This window comes from Epinephelus lanceolatus, chromosome 24 (assembly GCF_041903045.1).
Source record: "Epinephelus lanceolatus isolate andai-2023 chromosome 24, ASM4190304v1, whole genome shotgun sequence".
NCBI classification, from domain to species: Eukaryota; Metazoa; Chordata; class Actinopteri; order Perciformes; family Serranidae; genus Epinephelus; species Epinephelus lanceolatus.
In genome coordinates this window covers 17,858,319-17,878,746 of record NC_135757.1, presented here as the reverse complement: position 1 = coordinate 17,878,746, position 20,428 = coordinate 17,858,319, and the positions used below count along the sequence as shown (strand labels likewise).

The 20,428-nt window shown below is 41.3% G+C and overlaps 2 protein-coding genes across 6 annotated transcripts in view; one reads left to right on the top strand and one right to left on the bottom strand.

Annotated features, from left to right (window-relative positions):
* Positions 1–140: 140 nt before the first annotated feature.
* Positions 141–15,308, bottom strand: LOC117249746 (receptor activity-modifying protein 1-like). The gene is made up of 3 exons (XM_033615442.2): positions 15,000–15,308; positions 12,098–12,236; positions 141–747 (listed from the first exon to the last, which is right to left on the bottom strand). Exons 1-3 carry the CDS (start codon positions 15,052–15,054, stop codon positions 492–494), a joined length of 450 nt encoding a protein of 149 aa, XP_033471333.1. The 5' UTR covers positions 15,055–15,308; the 3' UTR covers positions 141–491.
* A 4,453-nt stretch (positions 15,309–19,761) lies between these two features.
* The window catches only part of LOC117249751 (receptor tyrosine-protein kinase erbB-4), a 442,892-nt gene continuing 442,225 nt past the window's right edge, over positions 19,762–20,428 (top strand). For 4 of the 5 annotated variants that reach the window (XM_078165992.1, XM_078165991.1, XM_078165990.1 and 1 more), the window contains exon 1: positions 19,870–20,082. In XM_078165992.1, the coding sequence (XP_078022118.1) occupies positions 20,019–20,082 (64 nt within the window). In that variant the 5' untranslated portion in view covers positions 19,870–20,018. Of the gene's footprint in view, positions 20,083–20,428 lie in introns of all 5 variants that reach the window. The other variant, XM_033615451.2, reaches the window with a different exon arrangement.

Sequence of the window (20,428 nt, the reverse complement as noted above, 5' to 3'; positions counted from 1 at the left end):
CTTTCTTCACCTCTTTTCCAAATCCGTAACAATCATTCATCCAAGTCATTAGAGTGTCCTCCTCTCCACAGTTATTTATGTGTTCACAGTTTGTTTAGGGCCATGAGAACAGATGGTAATTAACATGCATGGCCTCCAAATCCCTTGAATCTCAAAGACCTTTATTACTTTCCCCTGCCAAACTTTGACACTCTCATATGGGTGATCCACAGATAAATTCTATTTTTATACCAAAGAGAACATTTATCACATATTGTTGCATTTAAGTCAAGTCTCCTGCAGTCAAACAGCTTTTCATGAGACATGCAATCGTATATCCACTCGTATATTCATACTAATCTAGGAATATAACAATAGCAAGACATTGAGTATAACTGTATCAAATTAATATATTATGCAAAAATCCCCTAAATGTTTTTTTATCACATGCTCTGCCACTCCAGAGTCCATATGTATTTACAAGCCTTGCGACCAAATTCAGAAGCCAGTCCCTATAAAACCCCCTCTGTGCGTTTACTCCTCCACACCACGAGGGTAGTCATGAGGAGGGTAATCAGCACTGGCACTGCAATGAACGGGGCGAGGATGCTGATCGGCGGGTCTTGTAGGAGCCGGCCGGTCAGGGCGCAGTTGTGGAAGTACAGCCGATGAACCTGTATGAAGAAGCGGTCAACTATCTGATTCGGCCAGAAGCAGTCCATCCTCAAAGCCACCTGGTAGGTGCAGTTTGTCAGACCCTCGTAGATCCTGCAGAGGGCAACAGCACACAGTCAGATCCACCTAGGAGGGAAGAACTTGATCCAACTCTCAAATGCTATCACAAACATTTAGTATCATGATTTTTAGATGCCATGTTTTCAAGATGAACATTAAGTTATCATTCTTTCCTTGTTACAGAAGTTAGACAGACACTTTCTGTGTCTTTGAAATGCCTTTCAGGGTGGAACCAGAGCAGGGGCTCCTGTTGGTCGGAAAAAAAAGGCAAAGGAGTGTCTAGAATTACCAGTGGGCTCAACAAAGCTAAATATAACTGCTAGGTGGTAGAGGGCAGGGGAAATGGAGATGCATACCAACAGGGTAGCACCCTCAGTACAGCGTTGCACCATACCAGGAGAGATTCTGTTCCGGATGACTACTGTGTTGAACTGCATAGCTGGAGGCCCAGTGGGCAAGAGGTCAGAAATCCAACTCCTTTAAAGGAAAAGTCCACCCCACTTTAAAGGAACTCTATAGGAGAATCAGAGCATTGACATACTGTCGCAGCAAACAGCTTTTGCTATGTAAAGATATAGTAGAGTAATGGTGTACTGAGCAGAGAATGAAGTCAGACTTCTTCTGTGTTTGTTGTAATCCAAGCTTCTCTGTTTGCTGTTGTGGTAGACAGTCCAGCCATGCGTGCATGTTAGTGCATGTGAGTCACTGTATGTTTATCTCACTGGGTAGCTAATTTGCTGGAGCTCTGCACTACGCTAAAATGGCTGATATCAGGACGACGCCATCATGAAAGTGTAGCACCCACCTCTTTGGTTTTCTCTGTTAGCTCTGGCAACACTGTTGCCCTTATTAGCACCTTTAGCACTGTTAGCTCTATTAACTGCTTTTGCCGGCAATAAATTGATACATTTTTCACGCTGCAGCAGATGCATCTTGGTTGCGAGGTAACTATCATTGTCAACTATCATCAACAATATTTAGAATTGTCTGCCCACAGCTCTTAATCATGTGTGTAGGTTTTGTTTCACCATTTGGGGGGGACACATATTGAGTTGGGGGTTTGGGTGTCCCCAAGGAAATTTTAGGCATCAACACTGCCTAAAATTTGCCTACATTCCGGTGAAATTTTATGCACCCGTTTTTGACTTTTCTGCATCAAGTTATGGTGAAATTGTCATGTTACTTCCTTTTTCAGTCCTTCATAGTTGCTGCTTCTCTTTTTGTTTTATGGCAGATGCCATAAAAGCCAGTGCTTTTGAGGTTGCATACTGCTACCACCTATTACCAGAGGCATTGTTACTGTGGATAAAATTTTAAAACTTTCTCATGATTTTCAAGGACCCCTATTCATTCATATTTCTTGCTCCATTCGGCTGCTGTTTTTCAAACATATCAGAGTCAAATTCTGCTCAAACATAATTTTCTTTAGCTGGAAAACATGACGGGAGAGGTGGAACGTTGAGAGAAAATGGAGAAACGCACGTGATGGTAAACAAACATCAACAAAACAAACTTGCTGTTGCATGGAAGGTTATCTGTGGAAGATTTCTTTACATACAACAAAATTCCATGACTTTTCCAAAACTTTCAATAATTTTAATAATTCTATGACTTTTCCAGGCCTTGAAATGTGACTGTGAAATTCTATGACTGTTCAGGTTTTCCATGACCGTGGAAACCCTGTAAACATTGAGGGGGTCGCATGTTCTCCCCAAAATCTAAGCCCTTGCATTTACTGTTCATCATGAATGGCTTTTCCTGTCAAATCCAGTTTCCTTTATTTTTTCTGACAAAGGGGTCAAACATTATTAAACTACTTTAAAATACTTCCACCACCCTAAGTGACAGTTCCATCAAACCAAACTCAGTTTTTTCTCGCCCCTCTGGGCCCCTATTTAATCTGATTCATTACTTTAAGTTAATTTAATTATTAGATGTATTAAATCTAGATTTTGACAGCAATAAAAGATGCAGGAGTCGCTTACATTTCAGTTTACATAAATCAGTTTATAAATTAACACAGTCTGGGGGGTCCTGAGGAATGGGGAGCCTGAGCAGTTGGTAATCCATCTTAGATAACTGTTATATGAAATTAAATAAAACTATGATGTAGTGTAGAATGAGTTTTTTAATGGTAAAAAGTCAACAAAACTTTATTGCAAGTGTTGCAAGCACATGTAGTTCATCTCTAAGCACTTAGACTAAAAGCATGAATTACATGGCTGGTATGTAGTGGTATTATGTGTGTGTTTGATTCTAAGAGGCAGCTGTCATCACCCAGAGTTGTTTCGGGAGCTGGTGCTGCAGCTGTGAGACCTGGGATCAGCATTAAAGTTAACAGCAGTTTAGGATGGAGACTCATGCTCCTGGTCATAATTAAGATTTGGACTCTGTTTGGGTAAAGGATTCTCACAAGCATATTTATACAAATGTGTGTTGAGCTGCCACTCAGTGGGAGTGTTTTGGTCTAAAGATAAGACACAAGTCAAGAGAGACTGGAGTGTTTTTATAGCTCTGAGCAATACTAAGTGTGAGTGACGCCATGTAGTTCTTTTTAAAAGTTTTAAAACCTAACAAACAATGGAGTGAAGCTGCAGACAAATACAGTATTTACACCCACACAAAGTGATTCATTGCAACATTCACTCAAAAAAGTGTGTGCATCCACAAATACACACTCCCAGTTAACAGTTGGGTGGCTCATAAATACGATTTTATTAATCTGGTTGCAAAAATACATTTTGAAGCTAAAATGTATCGTGTTGTTTGGCAGCAATCATGTTGCTGATTTAGAAATGATGTTAATTTAGATTATCCGAGAAAACTTGTACAGTTTTCCCATGGGAGCAGGGCCAGAGCCACACATTGTAAACATCTGAGGGTTCAGTCCAAACCCAGGGGCTCTGGGGGGATTTTTTCCCCCATTTACGGCAGCTGTATGCACTATTTTTCAAGCCATATGACAAAATAGAATGCCAAAAAATCTGTGCATCATTTGGGAAAAACATGATAGTTGTCAAGTAAAAAAAAAACCTTTCGTGCCTACATCCTATTTTGTATCTAATTGTTCTCCAGCTGTCATCACTAAGCATAATAGCGACAATTTCAAACACAAGTTCACAAATCAGCTTCACTATAACTCGCAGCATTCACAGACAAGCACTTGTCTTTATCTGGACACGTTTTCCCCACAAATACAACATGCTAATGTTTTTAGCACAAACCTATGGCATTTTACATTGTATAAATTAGCCTAGCAGCTAGCAGACTTTTCCTCTGCTCATATGAAACCAGGGACAACAGCAACATTTAACAAAGGTAACATTATAAATTTGGTTCCATTACAACTCACAAGGTTCACATGTTGAGGATGACTCATTTTAACTCCTGCCACCTAAAGAGTAGACGAGATTGTCTGTTGTTACTTTTTTTAAGTTATATAACACACATAACATCACTAATCTCAAAATTAATTTTGTTGTACTATGCTGGAGTAGAGTTCGCCAAACAAATGTTTGGCTAGCAAATCTGCTACATTTGAATCCCTGTCATAAAAACCAGGGCTGCTCTTAATGCAAAACAAGGATCCCCAACACTGCCAATGTGGTCTTCAATACTCTGAATATTTGGTCAACAGAACAATTATACTCAATTATATTAGATTTCTTTAGGGAATAGCAGGGATTCAAGGCTTTTGAGAAAACATTCGGTTGACACTCCCTCCTTTCTCTGCTCCTGGGAGACTCATAACTGTCAATCACTTGGTTTAGAAAGTGACTTTGTTGGTTTTGTTGCAGACAACACGGGCGGATAAAGAAAGGTCACCAGAGATCTAATAAAGAAGATCATCATAGATCACTTTCACGAAGCAAACAAAAAATATCCCCCGTCTTTGTGGTTTTCCTCAGTCGTCTTTTAGGTGAACCCACAGGGATTGTTTATTTTCTCTTGGAGAAGGAAGTACATGATCAGCAAAATAAGCAGAGTGTACAGAGCAATGTCTCTGAGAGAAGAGGACTAGGGCTCATCTACTGTATAAATGACTGCGACTGAGATGCTGTGCGGTGTATTCAGTTGAAATACAACTGGAAATAAAGCTGACGTTGGGACACACTTTCACTGTATATTTGGATATCATCGAGGAACAACAATAGTAGGGAAAAACCTTCTGAAACAATGCATTGGATCTAAACTCCATTTGTTTCACTTTAAGGGATGAATTATGTCTCTGGCAGACAATGTGGTTTGGACTCTAATGGACTTGGAAGTGATTTGTGGTGCTGGATGGTGCCTAGAATTCTATATCCATCATTGTGTATGTTGTGTTTGGATCTCACCTGAATGACAACATGGCTCTTCACATCCACAATATAATTTGCTGACAAGTGGACAGTGATAAGTATTTCAGAAAAACAAAGCATCCCATGGATTGGAGGGTTTTTGGCTCCACAGACGTGTGGTTATTTTTGAATAATTGTCATTACCCTTTAAATATTGTGCTATGATTTGTAAAGAATATCAGAATTAACAGCTTAAAAACAAGTGATGGAACATTTATTTCGCTAACATTAGCCACTAAGCTAACTGGTCATACCCAAGCGGTAACATCAAGGGCTGAAAAATGAAGCCAAAAACCGCAGGTCCTTTGAATGGCCACTCAACTTTACAACAAAAATTGCTGTGGTCTCTGTAGCTAATGTCTCCTTAATGACAACTGTGTGGGGGGTAAATTTTTGTATAACTCACCCATTTACATTTTATTAAGGCTTAAAGTTACGCAAAATTAATGATGGACTGCTTTAAGTGACAGGTTGCCTGCCGATCTTGTCCTTAGCGTCTCAGTCAGATCAACCCAGTCTCATTCCGAAAAGTGGCCTTTGGGCATTGACTTCTGCATCAGACACAGATGAAAAAAGCTGTTTCACGTTAGCATAATAAGTGGACAGGCATCGACAGTGTGTAACAGTGCCTGACAGCATCGGGGAAAAACATGGCTATACAACAACGTAAGTTGTTAAGTCTAACAATCACCAACTTTTGCACGGGAGGCCAGTGTTCACTTCCCGTATGATTATATTTATTTATCTAACATTAGCCACTAAGCTAACTGGTCATACCCAAGCAGCAACCTCCAGGGCTGAAAACTGAAGCCAAAAACTGCAGTTCCTTGAATGGCCACTTGAGGCTGGCTCCAAAAGCAATTAATCCCCATTCATGAGACCTGCACAGGGGGGTGATTTTTTTATGTAACTCACCTGTTTAAAATTTATCAAGGTGTAAAGTTATGCATAATTAATGGGTGATGGCAGCCCTGGCCCTCCCTTGAGAGTGCCACTGCAAATATGGTCACCTTGAGTCACTTTTGGTTCCAAAAATCCAAAATGGCGACAGCCAAAATGCCAAACTCAAGGCCACCAAACGGGTGATACCACAGTGACTACATCCATTATACAGTCTATGTATGGTCATATGGGAGAAAATCCCCTGAGGGTACTAAACTGTCAAGTGATGCATTTTTATTGCTTTACATTTATAAGAGGAAGACTTTTATTGTCGTGTCTCTAAATTAGTCTCCACCCACGCACAAGCCTTTGTGTATTTCTAATTTTCTTTTCTCTATGCTTTATTTATCCGTTGCACAGCCAGCTCTCCAAAGGACCTCAATGACGGCATCAAACATTGCTGCTCGGAGTGTCGTGACACGACTGCAAACCCCTCTATGTGCCTGTACAAATCTTTTATGATGAGTTGGACACACACACACACAGAAACAAAGAGTACCACCACTAATTATGTGCTGGACCAAGAGAGGACAAGAGGGAAATCACAGTTTTGACAGTAGCTTCTCCTGTGGACCTCCCAGCTCCATTCACCCTCGTGTCTGACTCATCCTCTGACTGTGTTTGGGAAAACGCTGCTCAGAAACACACACACAATATAATGTGAGACAGATACAGTAAAAGGCCGCAACCAGGCGATGTGATGGGGAATAGAAACACAGGCTGGAGTTGGTGGTGGCCATAAGGCAAACAAGGACATGATTGCATATGGAGGACAAATGTTCAGTATGCAGGCTCAGCAGCTTCCTTATGTAACTATCTTAACTTTTCAGTCCATTAATAGAATATCATGTGCTGTTTTATACAAAGAAGTTATCATTTTGTCTCATGTATTAGTGCTGACATGCAGTTTTAACATCATGTTTGACATCAGCTGCTTCATTCATGCATCACACAACCTCATAACTGCCATTTGCTAAGAGCTTGCTTCACCAGTCTAAGTGCCTCCTCATTTATGTTCCTAGTGTTTACTGTTCATATATTTGTTAAAGGGACATTTCCAACAAAACCCTTAGTCTTTGACAGCTCCTTCAAAGGGTAAAGCCTTTCCCATCAAATCCTTTTGCAACCCAATTGGCAGAATAAATGCTGGCATTCTACATTCTCCAGATCAAGGATAATTATGTTCCATTTGTATGTTTCATATGCAGTGGATATGTTGAAACTTTACATTTCTTAAAGGGACATTGTGTAACATTTTCAGTTGTTTATTGGCAAAAATTGATGTCTGCATTCATAAATATGTCATCACTGGTGTACTATTACCTCCACCAATATTCTGACTTATTCTTGTAAAAGGAGAATTTCGGATTTGTTTGTACATTGTGCGGGTGAGTCGTCTGTGGGGTTCCATAACGTTTCGCCATCTTGAAAATACACCCGCCAGCAAGGGACACACAGCGCCGCCTTCGGCGTTTTCATTGAGAGCCAGGCCAGCACTGTGTGACTGAGGAGCCGAAGGAGAGGAGCAAGAGGTGCTTCGCTACTACCCTGGCAAATTTGAAACAAAGTCCCATTCTTTGAACATAATGCAGGATCATGCATATGCAGCATCATGGGAGACGGAATCCTTGTCGCCAAGAAAGCACAAAAGGGAATAGAAAAGGCAGCGTGACCGGCGAATTAAAAAAAACGAAGGCCCACATCGGGGTAGCCTTTCCCAGGTAGAGAGAGCTGCTGAGGGAGAATGGTAATGCAATCAGGCCAGCGTCACTGTTGGCTGTTAGCCACTGTTAGCTGCCAGTCACTAACAGCCTCATCCCTCTCCTCGCATCACTGCGCCGCTGTTAGCCACTGTTAGCCGCTGTTAGCCGCTGTTAGCGCTGGCCTGTGATTGTATTACCTTTCTCCTTCAGCAGCTCTCTCCACCTGTGAAAGGCAACCCCAATGCTGACCCTTGTTTTTTTAATTCGCCGGTCACGCTGCCTTTTTGATTCCCTTTTGCACTTTCTTGGCGACGAGGATTCCGTCTCCCGTGATGCTGCATAATACATGATCCTGCATTATGCTCAAAGAGTGGGACTTTGTTATGCGGCAGTAGTGCCGCTGGCCACTAACAGCTGTTAGCGGCACAGTAATGCGAGGAGAGGGATGAGGTGTGTGAGGTTGAGCCACTTGTCAGTTGTCAAAAGACAAGACGTGATTGGTTTGTTTCAATTTACATCCGCCCCAACAGTCCTACGTTGTAAACACAGCCAGCATGGTGAGGAGGGGGTTTGTCAACTCGCGACGCATGTGTCTGTGTAGGAGCCTGAATGAATACTCCATGTAGTATCGGATGACATGGTTTCATCAGTGTTATCATAGCTTTTTGGTACACAGCGGCTACAGTTGTTGCAATACATGTTTGAAACAGTGAGTCGCTAGAGTGCGCCATCTGTTTGAATACAATATATGATTTCAACGTTAGATGGGAGAAATTCCTACACACTGTGGCTTTAATGTATCAGTGGTGATGGTTAAATTTAGCCACAAAAGGGTTCGGAAAAAATCATGTTTTAGCTTAGTCACTACAAACATCTGAAAATGTCAGGAACTCCAAGCACTTTTGTTGGTCTTGAATAGGGGCCTGCTGCTTGACAGCCGTTGCCGAAGGAACTCTTGGTAAGGGTTAGGAAAACTTCATGTTTTGGCTTAAAATACCTGCTATTTCCAGGTTCTCCAGCTTCCTCCAACAATCCAAAGACATGCAGGTTAATTGGTGACTCTAAATTGTCCATAGGTGTGAATGTGAGTGTGAATGGTTGTCTGTCTTTATGTGTCAGCCCTGTGATAGTCTGGTGACCTGTCAAGGGGGAACCCTGCCTCTCGCCCAATGTCAGCTGGGATAGGCTCCAGCCCCCCGTGACCCCTAACAGGATAAGCTGTCACAAATAATGAATGAATATCTGCTGCTGCTGCTATGACAAAATATCCCAAAGTCTTGCTAAAAAATACCCATTTTCTTGTCTTGTGCAGTGGTTTGCAGCAGTAGCTCAGTTCATAGGGTCTTCGGTTGGGAACCAGAGGGTTGCCAGTTCAAGTCCCTGTCCAGAGCAAATATGGAGCATGGACTGGTAGCTGGAGAGGTGCCAGTTCACCTCCTGGGCACTGCCCAGGTGCCTTAAGCGAGGCACCGAACCCCCAACTGTTTGTGACACCTGTCCATGGGCAGCCCCCTCGCTCTGACATCTATCCATGTATCTATGTGTGTGTGTATTTCGGGCCTGTGTGTATATGACAACAGAGTGAAAAAAAAATGAATTGCCCCTTCTTCTTCTTCTTCTTCTTGCTGCTTGGCAGCCATCTCGCCTTGTCTGTTCCATTCCAATGCACATAACATTTCTAGGACGTCTAGATCTATGATTGCTGACATCTGACTCCACCCAAATGCACAGACTTATGTGATTGGATGTCTATGAGCCAACTAAAGCCTCTCACATTATCCAAAATGGACTCTAGTAGAGCCACATGTTCTTTTCAAAGGCAAGCAGGAAGCGTAAGTCACATTTTAATCTATTATTATTGATAAAGTACATATTTTGTGTTTAAACCGTTTATAAAGTAAACGTGAGATGTTATATGTCAAAATATTATATGAAAAATAATAATTACTCAGGATTTTTTTCAAAAACATCCATCCATTGGAATGGACTAGGAATCTTATTGTCTTAAAGGAAGAAGGAAATACTGTTCCAATTTGATTTTCTAATAATACAGTCAGTTTATAGTGCATTTTATTGGTTATCCAAACAGAATATTCATCTCAGGAGGTTTTGATCCTACTGCTTTCTAGAGATACTTTAGAAATTGAGGATATTTTGAGTCATGACAAATAAAATACTATATGTATATATATATATATATATACAGTACAGGCCAAAAGTTTGGACACACCTTCTCATTCAATGCGTTTTCTTTATTTTCATGACTATTTACATTGTAAATTCTCACTGAAGGCATCAAAACTATGAATGAACACATGTGGAGTTATGTACTTAACAAAAAAAGGTGAAATAACTGAAAACATGTTTTATATTCTAGTTTCTTCAAAATAGCCACCCTTTGCTCTGATTACTGCTTCGCACACTCTTGGCATTCTCTCCATGAGCTTCAAGAGGTAGTCACCTGAAATGGTTTTCCAACAGTCTTGAAGGAGTTCCCAGAGGTGTTTAGCACTTGTTGGCCCCTTTGCCTTCACTCTGCGGTCCAGCTCACCCTAAACCATCTCGATTGGGTTCAGGTCCGGTGACTGTGGAGGCCAGGTCATCTGCCGCAGCACTCCATCACTCTCCTTCTTGGTCAAATAGCCCTTACACAGCCTGGAGGTGTGTTTGGGGTCATTGTCCTGTTGAAAAATAAATGATCGTCCAACTAAACGCAAACTGGATGGGATGGCATGTCGCTGCAGGATGCTGTGGTAGCCATGCTGGTTCAGTGTGCCTTCAATTTTGAATAAATCCCCAACAGTGTCACCAGCAAAACACCCCCACACCATCACACCTCCTCCTCCATGCTTCACAGTGGGAACCAGGCATGTGGAATCCATCCGTTCACCTTTTCTGCGTCTCACAAAGACACGGTGGTTGGAACCAAAGATCTCAAATTTGGACTCATCAGACCAAAGCACAGATTTTCACTGGTCTAATGTCCATTCCTTGTGTTTCTTGGCCCAAACAAATCTCTTCTGCTTGTTGCCTCTCCTTAGCAGTGGTTTCCTAGCAGCTATTTGACCATGAAGGCCTGATTGGCGCAGTCTCCTCTTAACAGTTGTTCTAGAGATGGGTCTACTGCTAGAACTCTGTGTGGCATTCATCTGGTCTCTGATCTGAGCTGCTGTTAACTTGCCATTTCTGAGGCTGGTGACTCGGATGAACTTATCCTCAGAAGCAGAGGTGACTCTTGGTCTTCCTTTCCTGGGTCGGTCCTCACGTGTGCCAGTTTCGTTGTAGCGCTTGATGGTTTTTGCGACTCCACTTGGGGACACATTTAAAGTTTTTGCAATTTTCCGGACTGACTGACCTTCATTTCTTAAAGTAATGATGGCCACTCGTTTTTCTTTAGTTAGCTGATTGGTTCTTGCCATAATATGAATTTTAACAGTTGTCCAATAGGGCTGTCGGCTGTGTATTAACCTGACTTCTGCACAACACAACTGATGGTCCCAACCCCATTGATAAAGCAAGAAATTCCACTAATTAACCCTGATAAGGCACACCTGTGAAGTGGAAACCATTTCAGGTGACTACCTCTTGAAGCTCATGGAGAGAATGCCAAGAGTGTGCAAAGCAGTAATCAGAGCAAAGGGTGGCTATTTTGAAGAAACTAGAATATAAAACATGTTTTCAGTTATTTCACCTTTTTTTGTTAAGTACATAACTCCACATGTGTTCATTCATAGTTTTGATGCCTTCAGTGAGAATCTACAATGTAAATAGTCATGAAAATAAAGAAAACGCATTGAATGAGAAGGTGTGTCCAAACTTTTGGCCTGTACTGTACATATATATATATATATATATATATATATATATGAAATATGTTTTCAAGCACCACTTATTCATTGATATGAGTTAACCATTCATGAAAGATAAATTATCAGGGTTTGTAAGAAAACTTTTTTGACATTTTTACTATTTGGTGGTTAATGTATTCAGATTATCCGTCCATTGAAATGAACAGAAAAATTAACACATAATAAAGTATCTTAATCGAAAATGTTTTGCTAATGATTTATGACCACATTTAGAGTAGAAATCCACCATTACAATATTTGGAACATAATTGGGTTCTGAATGGCCTCACGCCATGGACCATCACCTCCCCGTCATGATGACAAACTGGGCTCTTATACATGTAATCTGAGCATTGTGTATGAAACCTACACATGTAATGTACCTGTGGTTTGCAGAGACATACAATACCAACATTTTATTCTAACAACTGGGCTGCCTTTTACCATAAATACATTTTTTGAAGAAACCATCTCAGACTTAACTCTATGAGACAAGTGATTTTTTTCTTCTCATTGCCCACACTTTTTGCACAACCCAGTATAAACTCACTCCATGGTGTCGGGCCAGCTGCACCACAGGCCTTGCTCCAGCCCTCCCATGTCAAATTTGAACTTTGCTAAGCAGAAATCATTGATCATCCTCTCGTAGTAGACCCTGTTGCAGGCAGACACCGATTGCAGGACGTGAGCTAAAAGCACAGAGAAGACAGAGAAACAAACATCAAACAAAATATATCAATTAAGATATAAATGAGACAGTGAGAATGGATTTCGGTGATCACTTTATTTCAGTGACTGGGGAGCAAAACTTTGTAAAGATACAAAAGATTTTATCAAGCACCACAGAGGGTATCTGCTGTGCTGCAGTTCTTGATAATTAGGAATATGTTAGCGCAACAAACAAGGTCATGTCCCGGCAACGGCTATTCTTATTGGACTATTTCTTCCTTATTAGGCTGTTGCATTCACTAAGAAAAGATTTTAATTTGCAGTCAGAGTCCCAATCCCATTTGTTTACTTCAGAGATGTGTGTTAACAGGCTCTTAACGTGGAGGCAGACCACTGCCGTCCCGCAGGACTCTGAGCTGAATGTAACACCACTGAACAGTACAGTAGAAGAGGGAGCTTAAGCTGGCGGAAAAAGACCCGTGTGGAACCAACAGGTTGTTGTTAGGATCGAAGAACATGGTGGATCTCAGTCTGCGCCGGCCTGATAAGGGCTAACTGTGTGCCCATTATGTTTGCTCTGTCTCAGCTGGCTCTCGAGGCTCTGAAACACTCAAAGGAAGACTGAATGTGTTGACACGGGGATTTTGAAAGAGATGCTACTGAGAGAAAAATGGTCGAGACCCCGCCACTGGTGCAGCACACATTTTCAGAGCAACAGAGGCGGTGAGGTGCCGAAACACATGAAAAAACTGAACATTTAAATGCAAAACTGAAGTGTCAATTAGCTTGTTTATCACCCACAGAGTTGGAAGAATGTTATGTCTCACCTGTCTGTTTGTTTGTTAGCAACCACACATCGAGAAATCTGATACTCAAGTCTTCAAAGATGCCTTCTAACTTGGCTGCTAACCAGCGTTACATTCCATTTTCCAGGAAAATCAAGGCAAACCATGACAGATGCTGCACCGCTGCGAGCTGGAGGATTGAACTCTATTGACAAACTGCCTTCAAGTTTTTCCAAAATTTTTGGTAAAGGAAACACCCATCAGTCTACCAGGAATCATGAATCCTGACTCTCACACTGGAACTCAATATTTATAGATTTTAAAAAATGATGCTCATGAATATAAAGATGAACCCTCCAGCTCGGTTGTCACTCATGTTTAGCCAGCTGCTGTGCAGCTCAGCATGAGAGCAACACCTTCATACTACAGTGCTCATGTTGTCCTTAATTAGACACATTATCTGGAGTTATACTCAGCCGGTGAAAACATATCAAGGGAATCAGTATTTGAAGCTGCAGTTAACTTTTATAAATATAATGTTCCGTCATATTTGCTGTCTCTATATCCATGCAATATTGCATTAGACAGGTGATCTGTGAAAAAAAACAAACAAACATATATGCGTCCTTGTAGTACCTCTTGTGGTATTTGCAAGAATCCACTGTGCCTGAATGAAAACAAGCAATCAGAGCCGAGAAGTCACTCACGCAGCTGTCAATCATGTCAATCTGATCAAATATGAATCAGGATTCTGTTTCTGCATTGCCTATTTCTCACCTTAAATGTTTTCAGAAACATATTTTAGTGTACTGTTTAGCTGTAAAATGAGAATGTTTGACCCGTACGCCATGTGTACAACAGTCTTGCAAAAACGAAGCACCGTCCACTTGCTGGTAGATACTAGCAAATGCCATTAGAAGCACTAAGAGAGAGAGACCATTTACACACACTCACACACCTGTGGAACAACTATTAGGAGCAATTTGGGGTTCAGTATCTTGCCCAAGGATACCACGATCTTCTGATTAATGGATGACTCGCTCTACCTCTGAGTGACAGTGTCAGCAAATATGACAATATCTCCTATAAGTTACCAACTGTAGCTTTAAATGTCTGGTAATAATTACTCTTACTAAAATGTTTCTCTTCTCTTTCTAGAAGCAAAATGTAAGCGTTCTTTATAACCGCTTGAACATCCACATTTCAGCAGGTTGCAGCTGTACAACACCTGCAGAGGTGACTGATACACCTGATTAAGAGTTTTCTACTGTGATAGAGGTCTCATATCAAAAACAAACAAACCAGGTGATTTAAACCAGTAAAAACACTGACTAATGCAGTTTCACATTAAAATAAATCTGTGTTTTTCCAATGCTGCTCGTAGCAGAGGGGCTGCAAACTATGGTGGCTGACACAAAAACTTAAATGGCCCTGTTTGGAGCTGGTGTTTGGTTTGTCCATCCCGGGCTACAGTAGAAACATGGCAATGCAACATGGCAATCTCGGTGGACAAGGACCTGCTCCCTATGTAGATATGAAAGGCTTATTCTAAGGTAACAAAAACAGGACAATACTTATTTTCAGATGATTATACACTAAAAGAAACACATTATATTATGATCTATTTCTGCAAATATATTCCCATAAATCCAACACACTGGACCTTTAAGTTACTATTTCTATTCTATGCTACTTTGAACACCTATCGTTACTTTACAAATTGAAATTTTAATACATATGATGCGCTTATAAAATGTGATGTATCCTTAAATGATAGAATATTTAACAATATACAATATAATATAATTTAAGTTTTTCTTCAAGTCCAGCAAATGTATTAGTAATGATCCAATGTGTGCGAGTACTTATGATACTTGTATAATATTCAAGTATTTTACCTGTAAGTAAAAGTTGATGCAGTAGTAAAAAAGTATTTTTACTGTGTGATATTGCTACTTTTACACAAGTACACAACCTATACTTTTAATATCCGCTCACCTGCCATCAACAACACAAAGCCCGCTCTCAGGAGCGACGCGCTCCCCACAGCCATGCCGAACTCCAAGACGTCTTGCGCTCTCTGCTCACTCCCTGGAGGTCAGCTGCACATATCTCATTCTTCTTCCAGTATTTCCAAGCCCAACGCCACTGATCCAGGAACCACACCGCAACGTTACAGATAAATTAACCGCAGCAGCAGCTCGTGGTGCGCGGTCAACAAGAAGGCGCCAACTGTGCGTAAAAGCCCCTTGACCTTCCAACAGCGTCAGCCTCCTTCCCTCACCGCAGCCCTAATCATAGAAGCTCCGCGTGTCATCTGATCCTTTTGTCCCGCTGCTTACAGCGTGGAGCTGCTCACAGGGGACAAAACAAAGTCACACATCAAAATTAGTGCCAGTCACCATGACCCCAGGGAATCATCCCATCTTAAAACCCCAATTTACAGTCATGTTATACAAATACCAAAGCAAAAAAAGAGACCACATACATTCACACAACATGTCCCGGGTGGAATATTATAGGAGTGTTATGGCCAAGAGCAAACATCTGAGAGATTTAAAGTCTGCAAGAAGCTACTATAAATCACTATAAACTCAAACAGAGTCCCTGTAGGCATGCTACTTTATTTTGTTTTTGCTCTGCATCCAGAACAGGCACATTGATGTTCATAAACTCTCTTTATTCAACAGAACAGGCCTTTAAATACAAATTATCACAATTCAAAATCTATAAATGCTATTTGCTCTAAATGGGATTATTATCACAGCAGAGGACTTCTGTAAAATCAATCTCCCCCCATTACTGATTTATTATTCTTAACGGATTATACTGGGAAAACTCTCTTCACCCATTGTACCGCAGACCCTGCAGTCACACACGGGCCCATCACAGACCACAAAGACAGAATTCCCATTTCCATGTCACACTCATATCAGATCTCATGCAGCTCAGTTCTATCACTAATTGAATGTTTTATCTGCAGATTTTTTAAGTACAGGAACAGAGTGACGATCATTGGTATTCTCAAGGCTGCTCTGCATTGTGCTGCCACCCAGTGTGGCTGTCTGTGCTGCTATATGTGTGTGTGAGAGAGAGACACTAATCCCATAGCTCAAATTACTGCTTTGTACCCTCCATAATATACAGTAGGCTTAAACAAATAATTTGTTTTAAGCAAAGACTGCTCTGTTCATTTTTTACTGATTTACATGCTGGCACAAGGCATATTTCAATCACACGTGAAACCGTTCCATTTTGCTAGGTGCAGGGGTGTCAAACATATGGCCCGCAGGCCAGGATTGGCCCACCAAAGGGTCCATTCTGGCCCGCTGGATGACTTTGCACAGCTGATATTGATGCACTTGTGGAGGCTAAGATGTGCCAGGTTTCAGGAGCAGGTTAAATGGAAAGTAGTTGACTTGTACTGTATTCTGGTGAAGATGAAAAGCCTCTGAAGCCGGTCTCATGCCAAAGTCGTCAAATACTAGCACTTGGGCAGTGACTTCGGGGTCAGACACTGATGAATAAAGCCGTCCTTTCACATCGGAGAATGCCCACATTCTCACTCCGACCTCGTCACCTATTGACGTTTGGTCACGGACTTTCCACGTGCAAGGTACCCTTGGTGTGTTGTTGGTGTTCTGGGACGCCATGCCAACTTCAGCCTGTTACATGCATTGTGATTTCAAAATACCCTTCTGTTTTCACAGGAAATGTACAGTTTGCATGCAGTCTCTTTCAAAATAAATGCACTATGTTGGTATTAAACTGCAAATTGACAGTTTTTCCCTCAACAAAAAATGCACATGGCTGGGTTTAGAAAAAAAAAAAGAACTGGGTTTGGCTTTATAAGCATATGGGAAGCGAATGCAGGCCACCTGGGTGAAAGTTGGTGGTTGTTAGACCCCACCCTCCTTTCGTGGACTTTCACCCCCTTAACTGACATTGTTATTATTTATTGTGGTCATATTTTAAGATATTGTGCAACATATTGTCAATCAGCAGCTTCACTACAAAAGAATCTGTGTCAGACTTCTATCTTAAAACAATATTGGTGGAACTCTTTTGCAAAGGAACTGCATGCCAAAACTTGAGATTTGTAAATGGTTTGTAGGGCAGGGAATAACTGAAACTGCTCCAAAAGAGGAAATGTGAAAGCACATTTAATGACAGCGCGTCGTCAATGACTGAATGTAGAAATACTGATATAACAATATAACATATTGTTGAAATTACACTTATTTTTCTTAAGACATCTCAGGCTGTTCATTATTTGTTTTGTAAATAGACGAACGATTTAAAAATATACTTGTACTGCTTTACACTAAAAGAAAAATAAATAATTGGAGGTTGTTATCTATAGCTTATTATGCATCATGTGTCAGGGCCCCCTGGCCTTCACCTGCAAAATGTCACTCACATTAGCACATACTGACCAGGAAGAGACTCAAAATGACCACAAAGAGATGCAAAGAAACTACAAAGAGAGACAAAAATACCTCAAAGAGACAAAAAAATGACCTTTAAAGAGACTGAAAACAACAAAGACATGCAAAGAACTACAGATAGACACGGAACAAACTCTTGAGAGACATAAAATGAGCATAAATATATGTGTATACCTCAAAGAAACAAAGACTGAACTTAAAACAGACACAATATGACAACAAAGGCATGTAAATAGACTACAAAGGGACACAAAAAACCACAAAGATATGTAAACGCACTACAAAGAGACACAGAACGACCGAAACATCCACAAATATACATAAGAGAGACACAAAACAACTACAAAGAGAAACAAAATGGCCTAAAACAGACACAAACTGATCACAAGGACACACAAGTTTATCACAAGGAGACACAAAATAACAAACATTTGCTGACAACTACAAAGATACAGAAATGGACCTTTAAGGAGACACAAAACATCAGACATGCAAAGAACTACAAAGACACACAGAACGTAAATAAAGAGACATAAAATGACCATGAAAATATAAATATACCTCTAAGAAACACAAACTGAACTTCAAAGAGATACAAAATGACAACAAAGGCATGTAAATATACTACAAAGGGACACAAAAAAACACAATGAGATGTAAACGAACTACAAAGAGACACAGAGCGACCAAAAAAATTCACAAATATACCTCAAAGAGACACAAAACAACCAAAAAAGACACAAATATACCCATAAGAGACACAAAATAGCCTCAAACAGACACAAAATGATTACAAAGAGACACAAAATGACCACAAGGACACACAAATGTATCACAAAGAGACACAAAAATACCTCAAAGATTCACAAATATACCTAAAAGAGGTACAAAACAACTACAAAGACAAACAAAATGATAAAGACTCAAATACATCCCAAAGAGACACAAAATGACCACAAGGACACACAAATTTATCACAAAAAGACACAAAACCACAACAAGATGCTGACAAAGAGACACAAAAACAACAACGAAAAGAGGCAAAACCACCACAAAGTTTGTGTGTCTTATTGCTCCTGTGTAGGAGAGGTGGTGGGGCCTTTTGCATGTCCGTGCCCAGGGGCCCATTGTCACAAAATCCGCCCTGGTGCAGTGTTTTTACTGGTCTGGCCCACTTAAGATCAACCTGGGCTGTTTGTGGCCCATGAACTAAAATGAGTTTGATATCCCAGATTTAAAGGACTGTATTTATCAAACACAGAAGCCCAAATGTTATTTTATGTCCCTCAAGAGTTTTAAGATTCATGCAGGCTACATAGAGAAGCCTCCAAAGCAAGTAATTCTCCATAAATTCCCCTAGAGAGCAGCAGAGGACACTGAATGAGCCCTCTTTCTGGCACTGTGGGGGATTTATGAAGGATCATTTCGCTCCTTGCTGCTTAAACTGTGGAGTAATTTGGTAAAACAGCCAGCTTATGCCTGAGTTTTCACTTTAACATGGATCACAAATCAATATCTTTTTGTCCTCGCTGGTTTCATATTTTCACATCAGTCCGCAGACGAAGCCAGAGAGCGGAATGGGGCACTCTGCCTTGTAAAATGAGTGGCCCTGAAAATGGTATACTGCCGGAGCCCATTCCCTTCACTGCAGCCCCTTTAGCTTTAGCATCATCAAAGTTTATAGGCTGTGCCTTGTAGTGGCAGAGGCTGACCCTGCTGGCACCGCAGGAAACTTTCTCTAAGTCTACAATCCAATATACCAACAAATGAAGCAGATTTTAGTAGCTGTAAAATAATCTGTCCCCTGGAAAATCACTGGAATTTATGGTGTCATCCAACTCTCTGAAGATAGGAATATAACTCTCTAAATTATGAATATATAGCTCTGTAATGGTAATAGCAATAGCAACTAATGAAATATGACTTTAAATCAGGATTATTATATGATAATAAAAAACCCATTTCTGTGCTGTTTCTAGAAGAAGACCCACAGGTAGCAATTTGGACTTGAAACCACCCAGCGGGAAACCAGAAGAGAGTCTGCTCCCGACAGGTGTATTGACAGCAGCAATGAAGCCAAATAGCCAATCAGGAGAGGTTATAAGTGAGGTGGGCGGATTTCCAAAAACAAAAAAGACAAAACGCTCCTAAGCTTTTGGGTAGGCGGTTTAATAGGCTGGAAGAGGTGTCAATCACACCGAGGAGGCGTGTTCAGACACCCCCCCCCCCTCCTCCTCCCCATCCCAGCACACACACCCCCGCCTCACCCCCCCAGCCACCGGCTCTATGGCAGCGTGAGGAGTAAATGGCTCAGAGTATCCGCGCTGGAAACCGACCTAAACACTGGTCTGGGAACTGATAAACAAACACAACAAACAACGCGGTGCGTAAAAGCTCTCCATTGCGCTGGTTCTGGGTGCGCGCGGAAGCTGTGCCAGCAGTCCCAAGAAGCCAAGAAGACTCCGTTTTTCTTTTGGTTGTTTATTTCTACGTGTGTGAGCGTGTGTGAAAAACGAGGATATCTTAATTGGACATGTGAGTTACGGGAGACAAGCAGCCCATCTCGAAGATGAAGTTCCCCGCTTGCGTCCTCGTCACTTTGCTGGTGATCCGATCGAGTGCGGCACAGTCAGGTGAGTGCTTGGATGGCGCGTCTTTGCACCTGGGTCTCCCGGGCAGTTTGGGACAGCAGGGATCAAGGGGTCCAAACACCTTTAAAAAACACCTTTCTGTTCTGGCAGATGGACTGGATTTACTGGCGAATTTAAAGTAATTGTTTGCTGGATGATGCTGAATCGCAGTTTAACACCTTGTGTTGTTCGCTCTACATCACTGTCACAAACTTAACACAACTTTCATACCCGACCAAGCTGATGCTGATTTGAATCATCGCATCACACCTGCAGTAAACTGTGAGATCCGGCAGCCAGTGGGAGCGTGTCGGGCTCTGCGTAAAAATCTCTCCAAACTCCCCTCCTC

Coding starts and splice junctions, on each gene's coding strand:
- LOC117249746 (XM_033615442.2), bottom strand. CDS start 15,054: ATGGCTGTGGGGAGCGCGTCGCTCCTGAGAGCGGGCTTTGTGTTGTTG. Junction 12,237..14,999: donor CTTTGTGTTGTTGATGGCAG/GTGAGCGGATAT, acceptor CTGTGCTTTTAG/CTCACGTCCTGCAATCGGTG. Junction 748..12,097: donor AGCTGGCCCGACACCATGGA/GTGAGTTTATAC, acceptor TGCCCTCTGCAG/GATCTACGAGGGTCTGACAA.